Source organism: Liolophura sinensis, chromosome 7 (genome assembly GCF_032854445.1).
Source record: "Liolophura sinensis isolate JHLJ2023 chromosome 7, CUHK_Ljap_v2, whole genome shotgun sequence".
NCBI classification, from domain to species: domain Eukaryota; kingdom Metazoa; phylum Mollusca; class Polyplacophora; order Chitonida; family Chitonidae; genus Liolophura; species Liolophura sinensis.
Window position 1 is genome coordinate 13,089,560 of NC_088301.1, and position 17,296 is coordinate 13,106,855.

General features: G+C 37.2%; 1 protein-coding gene across 1 annotated transcript in view; it reads left to right on the top strand.

Moving 5' to 3' along the window:
* The window catches only part of LOC135470408 (phosphatidylinositol 3-kinase regulatory subunit alpha-like), a 106,574-nt gene that overhangs the window by 36,980 nt on the left and 52,298 nt on the right, over nucleotides 1-17,296 (top strand). The window contains 1 exon segment of the mRNA XM_064749330.1: nucleotides 6,114-6,179. Coding sequence (XP_064605400.1) covers nucleotides 6,114-6,179 — 66 coding nt within the window.

Sequence of the window (17,296 nt, forward strand, 5' to 3'; positions counted from 1 at the left end):
TTCCGATTTGGTAGCTTGATGTAGGTCAAATGACAGTAACCTGTTGTGGAGGCTGAATACTTTATTGATTGTCGAGTGAATTGCTGTCACATGAAGTGTCTAGCATTTCACATGACTGCCCACAGGGCCTTCCCACAAGACCTCCCCACTTTTCATGGTTATACCTGGTAAATTATTAAACATGAGTTACGTGTACTAATCTGTGTCAAGCTGCTGATGGGAGATCTTACCCCACCTTAGTTGAAGCATTATCTGGCTTACATCCTGTGCTTCATTGGTCACAACTTGCATTACTTGGTCATATTTCTTGGCAGTGGGCCAAGCACGTGTCCAATACAAATCTTTTTAACACCGAGCCGCCACAAAATTCAAGCTCTTTGAAAAATGAACAAATTAATTTTGCTAAGATTGACAGGATTTATGATACGTAATCTGAAATTGTGAATCATATCACTTTTGACAAAGTGGTGGAAGACATTTGCAATAGTATCATTTTTTTTTTTTTTTTTTTTTTCAATTACAGACACATTATGTACTGTACAAGTTGTTCTTCAGCATTCATTTTCACACTTTCAACATCTGATTAGGTTCAAGCATGTTCTGACGGCATTATTCTGTACATACCATACCCTCTCAATAACCACAGACAAGCGCTTATTGAGACACATTGAAAGTAAGCAGGTCTCCCGCGAAATGCTCACCGCCGGTGACATCGCCATGACAGCTGGCCCAGCTGGAGTAAAGGCCTACCCTGGTCTATAAAGCCAGCCTTTCCTGACAGCTTATACAAGGCAACTCACGATGTCATTTTTCAGTATACGCACTTGATTAAAAAAAGAAAAAGATAAAGATATTGATACCTGAACATCTGTCTAGTGAAAATTTATCTTTGCTATTTCCCTTCCAAATGGGGCCCATACTTTAAACTTTACCATACAAATGCTTTCAAAACCCACTGACATACATACGGACTTACGGACGGTCTCGAGAGAATAACATAGAATTAAAACTGGCCTGATTGCCCAGTTGCCCCACGAGAATACAGACCATGTAGATTTCATCTGGCACCTGCAGGCCTGGAACATGCAAGAATGGAAGGTCATTTGCAGACTTCAATAAACTGAAGTATCTTGACAAACTCCCCAGCTGAAATTGAGTGAGACTAAGTATGTGATGTGTGAGTGAGTGCTTGGGGTTTAACGTCGTACTCAACAATTTTTCAGTCATATGACGACGAAGGAATCATTAGGGTGCATGTATGTGTAATGTGCCTCCTTGTTGCAGAGCGGATTTCCACCGCTCTTTTATTTTTAATGTGGCAATAAAAGTTTTTAAACATGGTTTGATCAGCAGGAGCCAACATCAGATGCCTCTGGCCAGAGCAAGAGTCCCAAGAATGGACACGGACCATTAACATTGGTATTCTTAATTAGATTCCAAGCCAAGAATTCCTCATATTTGGGCAAACACGCGTTATACAATGCAGAATTTAACACCGAGTGGAAATTGACACCAGCCAGTATGGCTGAGTGGAATTGACACCAAACCTCCACAATTGTCCAAGCCTGGCATGCCTGGAAACGTGTGTCTGTTTCTGATGGGCCAAAATTTATTTTTACTTAATTTTCTATCACCGCTCTAATGTCTATCTTGAATAAGTCAAGGAAGGTTATCCCTTTGGCCACTGTGCTCATGCTATGCCTGTCAGCACCTTTCCCTTGTGTTTCTTGAATTCACATGTTCATATTGTGCAATGACATTGTCAAGATGTATTTCTGTTAGCGAAAGAACTATACTTCTGAAGCTAACTTGGATTTTGATTTGGAAAAAAGATTTTTCAGGTCTGCTGCATTTGCATTTTAAGTAAGAGTAGTCACCCTTTGCTCAGTTTTACCGATACAGAGTTATGTCCCCTATTTAGCCTATCAGTGAATAGGACTATGAACATACATTAATGTGTATGCTTACTTTTAGAAAGTAATGCATTTCTTGATTTTTCTATGTGTGATTAGTTCACCTATTGTTTAACAACACATAGTGTATTTCCAGGGGCATAAATTATGTGGAGCACTGTGAGTATATATACAGGAACAATATGCCACTTGATTATCAAAAGTAGGGGTGGGGGGCATCCATACTCTCATGTAATACTCGCATGTAGATTTTTTTGTGTGTGTAATCAACTCCTCACATGGCTCTCGCCCACTTACTCATTTGTGCCACCTGCCACCTTGGCCAATCCCTACAGTGTTCAAAAAGCTTTAAGGACAAAGAGAACCTAGCTGACCTGTGTCCTTGGGATGCTTCTTACTATTGATTTTTTTGGGTGTGCCGTGAAATTCAACATTTAGGTGTCAGCCAAGCTTGCTTCAGGTAAAAAAAAAAAGGAAGGAAAAAAATGATCCAGGATGCCCAATGTTGTTCATTCTGCTTTGCACAGGGAAACACTTTTAGTTCGGACTTAACATGCATTTTTTCTCTTTATGGCTGAACTTTGGTACTTAACTAGTCAGTAATCTGTGTTACAGAGACGCCAGGGTGCACCAATGCCCTTTTTAATCTTTTAGAATATAAACTTCTTTGTCATCATTATGAACATATTATTGTCCCTGTAAGATAACAGTTGTCCTTGCACATCAAGTGACATCGTATTAGAATCCAGTCATGCAAGGCCATACCAAATTAAAATGTTTGTCATTTGGCAGATTGAAACTTTTTTTCAATTTCGGAGTAGGGTATGAAAATAAAATTGAAAAATGATCTAATTCATGGAAAAAGTGGAAAGTCTCAGACATATTCACATGATTGGAATGCCTTGAAAATCATTAAAAACATTAGGCAAATCATTAAAAACATTAGGCAAAAAAGGTGTATTTTCGATTTCATTACATTTTTGGATTTTAAAGTTTTAAAACAAGGACTGAAATTGGTGTGTCCTAAACAACTCAGTCAGGAAGCTCCTCAGAAAACCCAGGTTGTTTTATTCTAGTTTCTGAACTTTTTGTTGACATATAAATGTTATATGAAAATACAGTATGATTCCTTCATATATTGGAGCAGATTTTACATGTGGTCATCATAAGATATCATGTTTGTGAACGTTGGATTTGAAGTCCTAGATATGTGACAGTCTTCCAGCGGTTGGTAAATTACTGAAGACCTTGAAGTTTTCCTTCATCCAGTCAAATGTGCCATTAAAAGACAGAAACCAATGAACTGGCTTACAGCGGGGAAATCTTTATATGTGGTTTGTTTTGTCCTTTCTTTTTGTAGGGCAAAAAAAAATGTTTCTGTTTCGCTTCCATAAATTACTAAATGTAATTGTAACCTTGAAATTATGGACATTACGACCAATTCAAAAGACTGTACTGGGTCTTTGGACTTGGTCATGCAGGTTAAATGAATTCACATGTCTGTATCATAATTATTAAAATTATGACGCAAGTATAGAATGACCAGTTTTTATTGTTGATGAAATGTATCATTGTTAAATGTAACAGTGACGTCAACAGACCAAAGAAAAAAATGTATTGGGAAAGGAATAAGAAGGTTATTTTACGTCGGCGGATTCCTGGGTTTTCTCGGTACTTCAGTGAGGACTCACAAGTGCATTCCATATTTCTTATTGTTAGACAGATTGTGATTTGCTGCTGTCCTTCACTTTAACATGGAATCTATGTAATACTGAAGAAAAGCAGCTCTGGTTTAATTCAAACAGATCTCTAGATCGAGCTGGAAGTTTTATGAAATACCTGCACCCTGTATATTATGGTGGTTCTAAGCAGGTTGCTGTTATTCATTTGTTAGGTTTTTTTGTGGGGTCAAGCTCACTGGCTCAGTGGTGTGAAGTGTCCACATCTGCATTGTAACATGATTCTGCTGGCTTGACTACTGTTTGTGCAATACTAGACACGCTGCTTTGATTACCTTTAGCTATAACTATATCTGACTGATGTCATGTGAGTGAAATATTCTTGAGTGTTGAGTGCAGTGAAACTTTGACCACATACATAAAAGAGTTAATCACTGTTTTTTTTTTAAATTATAAGACCAGTTGTCCAACAGAGTTTGCAAACTCTTGTACATGCTAGTATTAAGTCATATTTTATATTTAAAATTTTAGCCAAATTCAACAGCTTATGCAGTTCTTCAAAGTCAACAGCAGCAGTTTTAGTTCATATGTAATAGACCGGTACACAATTATTTTTAGGTCAGGTACAAAATTGAACACTTGGCTTAAAGGTAAATCTGGTGTTAAGTCTTTAAACCAGTTTTGAACAGCCTGGCCCTGTGGATGATTTTTAAAGAGATTAGGTGAAGTGGCTTCATGTTTTGGATGTTTCTGGGGTTATCATTTAGGGTGAATTTTTCTTATATTAAGATTTGAATGAATAAGTGAATTATTTTTACAACAAGAAATATATCTGTTGTTATGTCTGAAGAAACTGTTCTATTCTTATACATGTTTGTATGAGAAAAGACCATCAGAATTGGCATATGGCATGAACATTTAGTCAGGCCGTGTGTTTTTATGGACACCTGATTTCCAGGTGAAAAGAGATCAGATCAGGCAGATAAAATGAGTTTAATTGAGTCAGCTTCATTTCATTGATTAACGAAGATAATTGTGGCTTGCTTGTGTGATCCGTGCATTTGCAGTCACTAATGTATAAATATACATGTAGCTTGTGTACATGTAGCTGGGATACATGTACAGTAGCTGGTATACATGGATGTGGTATACGTGGATCCAGTACTCATGGATCTTGTATGCATGGATATGGCATACATGGATCTTGTATACATAGATATGGTAGACATGGATGTGTTAATATGGATCTGGTATATATGGGTCTGGTTCAGGGTGATTATGTACATATTGAGAAATCACCTGAAAAATCACCTGAATCAGTGCATTGACCACTTAATTAGTTTATCATACATATGCTAGCTTGAGCTAATCTCTATTTCTGGGTCAATTGATTTTTGTTATTTTAGGTGACAAGGACATATGTGTAGTATATGTATATTGACCGTATGAGGTACATGTACAAGAGTTTGCAAACTCTTGACAGCTCAGGAACTTAAGTCATCTGTCGTAGCTTGAATATAAGTCACTTCAGGCTCGTTACCCTTGTGACTGCAGGTAGACGCATCTGGCCTTACTTTATGCAGGCATTTTCAGACAGGTTACCTGTCACTTACGACACCTGTGGAGTAGTTCTCTGTGGCCAGGCTAATTCTACAGTCACACTTATTAAACCAAATGGAGTAAATTATTGATTTCGTGTGAAGGTCTTGTAAAAAACAAGTAGTGTAGGTGGATAGGCGTTATATTTTAGAGTTTTTGTTCATGACCAGATTTACCAGTGTAGAAGTTTGCTGACTTGATTGATTTACATATACATGTACTTGCATTCTGTCTTAGTGATTCCCAATTGTTTTATTGTAAGAGCATCCCCAATCCAGTGTGTTTGTAGAATTTGTTTTACAAATGTATCCAGACACAAAGCGACGAATTCTCCATTTTAGTTTGAGGTCATGTCATGTTTTTGTCAGGGGAGATAATTGCACAGTCGTGGGAGGTAAATTATGCACATTAGTTTCTGTTGTACTATTACCTCCCCTTATTCAAAGAAACTTGTGAAGTGGAAAAAAGAAAGATCAGCACCATAATCTGTATGAATATATATAGTCATATGAAGAGGTTTTTTTTGCTGCCCTACCATTTTTTTTTTCCTAATGAACAGTACCTCACTTTCATGCCCAGACACTTTTCAAGGTGTTACGAAGCTTTTAGTTTAATGTAAGAAATAATGTTCCTCCAAGGTACATGTATAGTGCAGCATTATTGAAGGCTGTTGTATGTGCAGTAATTTGGTGCCATTTTACTATCAGGCCTTGACCAATGAAGTCACGAGTTGGAATCCAGCTCTTGCTGCTTTGGCTTTGGCTTTGGCTTTATCGAGAGGTTTGTGAGGTACCTAGTAAAGGTTGGTTTACTTATGGCACTCCACACACAATCCTAATCCCTTTTATACAGGTGAAAAATTTCATTAAGCACCAGTCAAATAAATAAATAAATACAGTGTTGTTGTTTTGTCTGTTTACAGGTGCTCCCAAAAGGCCCCACAGGCTGATAGAGACCCATGTAGTCAAGCCCGTTCTGTGCTTTCATTGTGAGTACATTAGATTGCTTCATGCCTCCCTTATTACATCGCTGTTATTGTGGACAAATGAGGACAAATCTGTGCTCTGTGTTATATCTGTGAACCATTTTGTATGATGGATAAGAGTCAGGAGACCTGGGGTTAAACCCATGTTGGTTCATAACCAAAGACTTCAAAAATGGTACTTGTTGCTGTTGTTGAGCTGTTTCCTCTGTGCTTCCATTTACTGACTTCAAATTAAGGGGATTCAGTATGAAGGGGATAGTGCAATGACTGGTTGACCCGAATCAGTATAATGACTCGGGCGAGGCGGTTTACTTGCCTTCGGTAAGGCGTCTCAGTGAAGCAGCACTAGATAAAAGAGCGGTGGAAATTCATCCTGCAAGAAGGAGTACATTACATGTACTCTAAGGATTCCTTCGTTGTCATATGACTGAAAAATTGTTGAGTGCAACGTTAAACCCCAAGCACTCACTCACTCACTCATATCTTTACTTTTCCAAAAGGCTGGTAAAGAAATGTAATATTATACTTTCATCGCTACTAATACCTGTCCCAAAAATTAGAGGAATTAGGGTAGAAGTTCACCAAATTCCCAGTATCTACATGTATTTGCCAGTGAGCTATATGTAATTAAAAAAATATAAAACCCTACTTTTTGTCGTGCATATATTTATCATTCTCTGTGCACAGAAAATGACAAAGTATGCATAGAAAAAAAAAATTAAAGAAAAAGATAACGAAAGCAGATGCTTTTTGGCTTGTAGAGAAGCAATAAGAATACATTGATCATTTATTTATTTAGCCATTCATTTATTTTGGTTATTTTTTATAATTTAGAATTTACATTCAATTCATTTTATACTTAGTAGATTTTGTTTAATCAAATTTGTTCAATCAGGGTAGTGGGGAGCTTTTCATGTACATCAGATAGGTATAGATGTCATTTGGAAAGTGGATTAAGTAACAGTATTATCGTTAATTCAGAAAGTGTAATCCCTATTAAAGATAATACTGTTTTCATGTACATATTAAAAAATACATGTACTATGTTTATTACATTATAATACACTTTAAATGTTTCTACAAATAAGTTACCTTTATATTCATCAAGGTCATTGGAACTTGTGACCATGACCTCAGTCATATATATTAGTCCATATGAACCAGCACTCAGAGTGGGCTGTTTATTTTATTTTTTTATTTTTATCTTAATAATTGCTCATTTCATATCATGTCTTTTTCCTGTGTGTGTTTAGTGTTAGGTCAAGCGGACAGCAATTGTATTTACAAGTGCCAGGTCACGTGCACTGGAGTATCCCAGCTAAAAAGGTGTGATAACCTCTCAGCTTTGTGTATTTGTGTACATGTACATCCAGCTGCCTCTTTGAAAAATCTCATGGCATATCAGAAAGGGCTTTGAAAGTCTGAATGTCTCACTGAATAAAAATGTAACCTACATGTGTGTATATGGATACTGCTTTGGCATTGATATTGGATCCAGCCCTGGCTTTAATGTCAAGGTTTGTTAGGTCCTGGGTATTGGGGCATTACAGGCATTTCTATTTCATCCACCCATGAATTCTACCACAGTTATATATGTATTAATATAATAAAGTGAAAACCCAAATCATATATATGTTAAATAATTTGGAATTCATGCAGGGTGCAAAATCCAAATGAAGACATTAGCTAGGATACTCCAGTACATGTGATCGAACAAATACATGTACATGTCATTTAGATGAAACCCTCAGGTAAAAATAATACAAGGCTGATTAATTGTTAATGGGGTTTGTTTCATTTTGGTTATCAGTAAATATCAGCACCTGGCCACCTCATTGTAAACATCAAAATATTCAAAGGTCGCAACTTCATTCCAAGAAACTTTCACTAAATAATAGAATAGAGTTTTTTTTTGTCTGAATGTACATGTGTTTGTTTCAAGTGTCACACATCAAGACTTTTTGAAAGAAACTTTGGTCACAGGTTTTTCCATTACTATATCTTGTTTGGCATCAGGTTATTCTATCAACCTTGTTTATCTTGTAAATGTTGTAATGTCGTAGATAAACTCTGTGTGAACCTAGATTAACAAAACAAGTGTGCTGACGACCTCATCTGAAAGACTAACGATGACATAAACAGGCTCGGATGTTCTATAGATCACAGAACTAGTCGGCCACCTGACAGGTGTAATCTGTGAAACCATATAACTGCTAAACCCTAGCCATAAAGCTTCAACCTTTTCGACCTCTGAAGTACTTTTTTTCACTGGAATTTATGTCTACAGTTATTTTGAAAATGACGCCAATGGTGAAGTCACTGAAGATGCAAGCTTCATAAAACTGTGAGATTATTTCTTTGCATTCCATACATGTACAGTGTAGTTCTCTCAGAAGGTTTCAAAATTTTGGTCACAGTCATGGTTTTTTCTCTCTGATTTCAACTACCTTGGTTGAGTTGGCCGATCTGAGGGCTTCACAAAATGTATAATTTTATCAGCATAGGCAGAATAATACTCCCTGAACACGCTTGAATAAACATCTTGCAAAAAGTTTGAAAAATCACGGTAGATACCTGCAGCAGTTTCTGAGTTTTGAGAGCAAACAGATTGCAGTTGAGGCTGTACACACTTTACAACTCTCCACAGAATAATTTAACAAACCCTGGGAAGATTACAGTCAGTAGCAGCTTCTGTTAATCATGCAGCAAGTAAATAAATTGAAACTTCTACATTTAGAATATTTTAATATAGCCCGAGGAAAGAGCATCAAAACAAACAATTGAAAGCCTATCTACCGTTTAAAAAAACACCACCACAGAGTCATTAGCAATATGTGTCATGTACGTCCATGTGCACTCAAGGTAGAGCTCCCTCTTACATTTTTATAGGATCTCTGATGGATACAAGTTCTCGAGAGTTCCGCATGGGGGTGCTCGGGCACATAAAGGAAGTTGGGGTTAGAACCCTGGGGGTACACGGCTTTCACACATGAGTGTTGGACAAGTGGAGCGTTTTCTAACCCCAACTTCCGGTATATGTGCGAAGCGCCCCCATGCGGAACTCTCGAGAACTTGTGTTCATCCTAGACCCTATGCAGGAAGTGTATGCAAACACATAGTATATTTGCCCTGACCATTCACTCAAAACATTCCATTTTAGATGTAGTGAAGGTCATTTTTTATTGGTAGAATTTCATTCTACTTTCCAAACAAACCTCACAACACCTGTCTAAGGTCAGCAGAATTGGGTAGAATTCGTAACTTAGTCATGAATGAAATTTTAAGACAAATGCAGTGTGAGTTTCAAGGTCTCAGATACTGTAAAGATCAGCTATAGACATTAATGTCATTTAAGGAAGTACACTATGGAAGTTTTTCTTATGGATATACAACTTCTTGGTTTCTCTAGTTGTTATATTTAAGCTCTTAATGTTTTGATGTCATTCACCCTTGTACTTTTGTTCTGCATCAAACCCTGTACCAGTGATGCCAAAGGTTTGTATTGAAGTAGAATAGGGCTGGGAGTGTCATGTAATTGCATATGACGTCAAACCAACACACTTTCACTCACTGAATAGGTTAATACTGAGAGAGACAAAGTATTGGTGATACAGTCGATGATGCTAATTGAGGTATCCCTCTTCCCACTCCTCTCCTCTGTCCCCTATGTCTGGGAGCAAGGACTAGTCAACCAGTTTTTCCATCACATACTAGTAGACACCTTCCAGATGCTGTTTGACGTGCCAGCAATCAGAACACAGTAATTTACTACTCACATATAGTTTTGTACTGACCTGAATTTAGTTTTCTCACCTGTAGTCTTACACCCATTATAGACCTGACAGCAGCACATAAGGTACATTGTAAATGTTCTTGAGTATGGCTTATAACAAAAAGCATGTATTAGTTAAATGAAGATGGTAATAGATCGATTCACTATGTGATTGCATAACATCCCAGACTCTGTCAGCCCAAGGCATGTAGAAGACGCTGATCATGTGAGCTCGGATGCAGTTATCTCCCCTGGTATGTCAGCAGAAATTAGGGAGGTGGCATTTCTGAGTTTACCCTTAAAAGTGACAGCTGCTCCAGAAAAAAAAAATTATTGAATGTGATGTTTAAGAATAAAGCATGGAGAACTGTCACTTGTCAGTTTAAAGTGAATATTTCATGCCATGCTTTAATTATCGGCGATTCGTTGGTTAGCGTGTCATACATATTCATGTTCCACACCTCCCTCATATAAACGTATTGCGTATTGAATGGACCCCTCTAGCAAGCAGTCATTTGTCTGCGGGTGGTTTGGTTTATCAGTCAAGAAAAATACCGCCTACCGAAAATGTCCCATCCAAGAAGAGTGCCAGGGAGAGAGTGTTGATATATGCCGGCGACTTGAGTGAGAGATGAAGTGAAGTCAGCACTAACCCTTAAGCAACGAAACGCACATTTGAAGGATCAACAACCCCAAAGTAGGAATAATACAGAAATTCAATTTATTTCATGAAAACTCAATATAAAATTTGTCCAAAACTTAATTTTCCGATACTTCTGAAAAGTGGCTGGAAAAACCCCTTGATGTTGCCTCAGGCAAAAGCTGAAACAACTGAAAACTTGTTTCTGTGGTGTTCTCCTAACAACATCTGCTTTGATACATCATTATTTTGTAATGATTTAAGAAAGTAAATATTGACTATGTTGATCCTTGTGATTGAAGCTGTTAGGACATATCAGTCGTGACACTCGACGTTGGGAGACTGGGATCAAATCCGGGTCGGGTCATACCAAAAACCATAAAAATGGTACTTTCTTCTGCGTGGTTTGGCACTCAACACTAACAGCTAGGTTAGAGTAATGCCCAGGCTCTGTGTAATGTGACTGGGTGGGTGTCATGTCTTCATGGTGGCTTTGGCATGATACATCTGTGGCACTTTAGACTTTTAGACACGCCCTGACAAGAAAACACAATATGACTGAAAAATTGTTAAGTACGGCATTAAACCATTTCCTGTATAATAATCTATCAAGTGGGATGGAAACAGAGCAGCAGCCTGTTCTGACCTTCTTGATAATTCTATAAATTATCTTTTCATTTGGATTTTTTTTTGAAGCAGTGGGACATACATGGCTTAAAGGCAATACAGTGTTTGCCAATACAATACAGCAATACAGACATCAACAAACATGGCTACATTCTTGGGTTATAGAAATAGCTCTCATTTGATTGGTTAAAATGTTATAATGTGGTGACAGTTTCCATTTTTTGTATTGTGCGTGTTTGTTTTTTTCATCTGTGAACTGCAATACCGGCTGTGGAACCTCACAGAGATAAAAAAGTATGCTTATCAAACTGTGTGGCATAATTTTTCAATGTATATTTGCGATTAGATTTCATGCGTCTTCGGCTGTGCGTGGAAAGGTCTGTCAGTAACCTGCGGATGGTCGTTTGTTTCCCCCAAGCTCTGCACAGTCTTCTTTCCATCATGATCCTAAGGGAAATTTTTTCCTGAGTACAGTGTAAAACACCAATCAAATAATTAAATAATTAGGGTTTATAATTAGGTTTTGTACGTTTTTTTCCAGTACTATTTTTTTTTCTTTTATGCAAAGTGCTGCAGTGGTTTGAGTTTCAAAAATATGTCCAGTTCCTCAGTGACCTTCTCCAGTGTTCATGTTCACCTTTACTGCGGAAGTCTCCGCTTTAATGAAATGCCAGGAATAGCATCTGGTTTGTTCCACAATGTCACTGGGAACAGGCACGTTTGTCAGATTTATGACTGCCTGGCTCAGTGTTACAAGTCCGAAATAGTTCAGGTGGGTAATAGGAGATTAATGCACAGGTGTTGGTATAAACCTGTAGACAGTATTACATATCTGAATGACAAATTTTCATATTTATTTTGGTGAAGTACGGGGGCGGGTGGTGGTGGGGACTCGTGAAGGAGGATGAAATAATTAAACCACACTCATTTGTGTAAGCAAATCCTTGCAACTATATACATAAAAGGCAATGGCAAGCTTTATTAAAAAAATTAAGGAATTCAGTTTTTCGTCTTTTTTTTTTTTTGACAAACTTTCATGAAAAGGCATTTGTATGTAACTGAAATTACATACATAAACTGAAATTTAGAAATCTGATAGTTATATTATTTTAGATGATCATAATCTGTTATGTGCAAAATGATTGTAAACATGCATGCTTCCAGGTTTCAATCCAGGTTTTGAAAAAGTTAAGAAAAAGGCTACTCTTTCTAATTTTCATCTTCATTCTTGAGTTCCTGTCAGTCTTTTTTTTTTTTTTTTTTTTTTTTTTCTGTTTTTCTCCTTTCCTCTTTCTTTCTCTCATTTATACATGCCCATTAATGTATAAACATGTACATGTTGATTTGGGAGGATGTTCACTGTTACCTTGACCACATATGTTGACCGGCAGTAGCTTTTTACACATGAACAACCAGCTGACCTGTGCATTCACTGTACACAGACACGACAGCCAAGCTCATGCAAGATTTAGTCTTTCTTCTAATAATATCAGTCACTGCTGATTTCAGACCATATTTGGGGAAATGTTTAATTTTAGTGTCAGCAGGGTCGCATGTATGTCCAGACAGTTAATGTGCTCCACCTGATACAAGGTGAATCCACTGGTTACAAAAAAATAGATATAGATCAAAACAGTTTTGTTTTTTTTTTTTTACTATTTTCTTTACTATTTTCTCTTTTAAGGCCAACTCATAAATATTCATATATGTGAATTCTATGAAAAGTATATACACAAGGAATGACCCCTGCTTTCTTATAACCAGATTGATAGCTTGATAATGAGTCTAGTGTCAGGACTGACCTGTAGCCAGGTCAAGAAAAGTAGAGCAAAATAAACCACTGACCAGTCAGCAAGGGAATGTATGTAAATAGAATTTCCTGTTTAATTTAACTGTAGTTTGGAATTATTTATAAGTATTGCTATACAAGTATGCTGAGCTAGTCCATTTTGTGTGTGTGTGTGACTGTGTGTCTATGCCAGTGTTGTGGTAGATATGTAGAGCAAAATGATGTGGTGTTGAAAATGACAGGCAGTTAATGTAATGATTCATGCAAATGCAAGTGTGTGGCTTGGTGTAATGAGATTATGGAGTGATTGGCAGATAACCAAGATGCAAGACCTGATCTTTTATATACATCATCTTCTCCACTGACCATTCCTCTTTGTTACCAGTCTGTTGAAATGAATTGCACGTCTGAACAAATGAAAATTGATCAACTCTGAAGTGGTAGTTTATTGTGGGGTCTGATTGAATTACATGGAGACGCTTTGCATTTTGTTCAGACAGACAGCTCCATTAGAGAGCATTGATGTGACTTATCTAGTCTGTGATAACTTTTTGTTATAATTTTTGAAGTGAACACACTGCTTTTTCATGTGCAAATATGCAAATTTATTTTGTATCAGCATTGTATTCTTGTTATGAGGTTATGTAAGCTATGAAAAATAACTGTTATGTACCAAAATTTGTTAGCTTTTGAAAGAATATTTTTTGGCACTGTAATTCTTCAACCTTTTGGCATGTTTGCAAGTTGTTTATGTAAACATATTCTGAAGACCTTATTCTGTGAAGACTGATAATATTATAATCTTTGTGAAACCCTGAAATTGGACAATCCAACCAACGTAGTTTTGTCTCCAAAATCAAATTAAAATGTGCTTAAAATTGCACTAAAGGTTTCTCAGTTATATGCAAAAAGGTTGAGGAATTAAGGTATCTGCACTTATGAACTTTTGAAACCATACGCGTTAAGTTACTGGTAATAGATCATTAGGTGATGCATCTGTCATCGTGAACTCGCATGGCCTCCAGTGTGTCCACCAAAGAAATTTGTGCTTCTACTTAGAAAGGCCAGTCTTAATGAGCCAGTTACTTTGCCGTTTCTTCTTGGTTATAGATTTTTTTTCAGCTGGTTGCAGACTGACGTCAGTATAGATAAGGGTGAGAAGTTCATCTGGGCATTAAGCAAATAAGATCCATTCTGACCACTGGCCAGTATCGATGCGTGCTTCCAAGGAGGGTCAGAAAGATTCAGGGCTGCCCTGCTTTGTGCGTTGGAAGAGCTTTTCAGACAAAGTCCTTACAGCAGAAATGCTAGGCTTCTATGAAACCTGAGCCCCAGTTTCGTATTAACTGTAGTAGAAATATCAATATTTGTCTGATACAGGACACTGTAGGAATTCTGTTGTACAGTTGTAATGAGAACTGACGTCAGTAATCCCTTTGTTTATGAAACCTTTCTTTCCAGACATGTATTTACAAGTAAAGTACCATGGAAACAAAGTTTATGAAGGACATCATGTTTTGAACCTATCTTTATCTAGTCAGGCTTGGACAGGGACTTGGTAGACTCACTGTCAATGGTGTGTTCAGGTGACAGCAAGTGGTCAATGATGGCTGTGGTGTGGCCATTCGCACAGTCTAATGTTTGTTGAAGACCAAGAGCTTGTCGACAATTGCACCAATATGGTGTCTATGTAGGTACCTCCCATGAGTGAAAGTACATTGTCAAAGCTCAGTGGTTTACCCTTGGCTCTCCGGTTTTCCTAGGGTGTACGATAAAAGATACAAAGGAAGTGTCAATTTGTGTAGTTCTTGACAGTATAACACAAAGGCATGCATAAAACACTTATTTTTCAATATAAACATCAGTGGGCAAATCTTATTAAATGCATGACAACACACTGTATAATGGATACCATTGTACCATAGTACATAATAATACCTACATTTAATACATACATATATATATATAGATATATATATATAGATATATTTTGACATACCAAACTTTAGGTGAAATACAGTATTTTAGTCATTTTGTCATTTATTTGGTGCCAACTTTTTGCTGAAACATTGACGTTGAAATGTAATATTCACTCTGTTAGCCTAGTCTGTGCTGTGGCTCAAGCCGAAGATCAGGTTTTCTTGCAAGAAGTATTGCCCTTAATTTGTCACCAGGGCATTTGTTCAGGAATACACTACTGCACTGTGTTCGTCTGATTGGGTTTTGCTGAACAAAAAAAGAAGTGTTGGCAGAGTGATTTAGGCTGCACATCTGGGATGGCCGTAGTCCTGCACATGTGCTTGTCTTACTAAAGGAGGCCAACTCGGGCTGGGTTAGCCTAACCTAGCTGACTTACTTCCTGCTAGCTGTCAGGCCAATAGGCTAAACCTTGAACTTCGTAGGTCAGACTAGTGACCTACCAGCCTTAGTAACTGTTCACCATTTCCATGTTGTTAATGGCTTTTGAATTTTTCTTAAAAAGTCTTTGTTTCATTTTATGATGCACATGCAATTCCAACCAGTAGGATGCTTATTACCGGGCTTTTTTTTTTTTTTTTTTTTTTTGATGTTGTTGTCACGTACATGTATTAAGCATAGTGTTTGGCATCCATATTTAGGTGATTTGCTTATATATTCCAGCTATTTTATGTGCAGCAGTTCTATGTTTAAGATAGAGCTCCTTCTGTTTACTTCTGTTCCATTAAGCTAAGGCTTTTTTTGTGGTTGTTTTGGTATTTGTTACATGATTCTTTCATCGCCTACGACAGTGTTAATTTGTAGCCAGTTTTACAAAGCGCAGTTGTAAAGTAATACGTATGTTCAGTAAACTTAAAATTCAGCAGATGTCGGTCCACTTGTAGATTATTGAACTGGACTGAACATACTGTTCTTTGATAACTGTTCTTACAAGTCGTGTTTGTGTTTTTTGTCAGGACACAGTCTCTTCTCTGTCATGAAACTGATATAGTTACACTGACCCCATATATCATTCGACAAATACATACAAATTAAAGTAGCTCAAAACAAACATCTGACACGTTTTCATAGTCTGGTATATGCCACATCTTCATCTCAGGGTACCCTCTATCTCGCTCATCATAACAGAGCAGCCAAGATCAAATTAACACACAGTCACGCACTGCGACCTTTGAAGTTTGAGGCTTAAGCTGCTTTCTGTGGCTGTTAAAATGGCAACATTTCAACCCTAAGCACTTACTCAAAGCAGTGGTTTCTACTACAAGTTTCTGGAAATGAAAATTACAGTTTGCAATGCAGATATTTAATATTGACAACATGCTGCCCCTAGGTTAAGATATACAGGACATTGGGTAAACATTAGCTCAAAGCTCCCATGTTCTGTAAGATCTCTAGAAAAATTTCGGCTGAAAAATAATAATAAACCATCTGAAATCCGAATATGGCTTATTAAAGGGAAAAAGACAGACGAGGCATCATGTATACAGTAGCTCACGGGTGCTAATCGACTGATCATATACCATATTGTCGTCGTGGTCATTTAGATTTTACTTGGACATGTTACTCAGTTGACAGTAGATAGATATAACCTTGTGGTGTCTCTGAATATGCGTGGTGTACATATTTCATGGCTCTGAAATACCTCGGCTTGTCAGGGATGCGGCAGTGGGTGAATGCAATTCAGTTTTTATCCAAAAATTTGAGTATGCACACCAGAAAAACATAAAATTGAGTTTTTTTCTACCTCAATTTTCATGCCAGGGTCTAAAGTGGACGTGTATGAATCCTTGTCTCAAAAGGAAAGGAAATTAAAATTCAGCTACTGAGAAACGGATGGCTGTCTGCCAGAAGAAGGAAAACTGGAACAGAATGATTTGCCTAAAATAAGAAAAGAACTAAGACATAGCTATCCAATCCTCCATGGAAAAGGCTCTCATATGTAAACAAAGCTGTGTAAAAATTAATGAGTGTTACTTAATAACTGATGGCAGTAGGAAGATCTGTGTTTTGCAGTAGTCCACACGAAGCAAAATTCTTAGTTCATTATCTTCTTCTTTTATGGAGATATTATAAGTGCCAAGATGTATTCATATTCTGGACTTGATCATAGATAATACGACGATGAAACATCCCCACATAGGTATGAAAGGTTTGACAAGGTTTGATCCTCAACAGGATATTTGTAAGGCTTTGACAAAGATCCCGGCAAGAGGAACGAAAGCTTATGAAACCTTTTGACATTTACGTGGTTAGCTCATGTATGACCAAAGCAACATATATATATATATATATATATATCAATGATTTACCAGGTA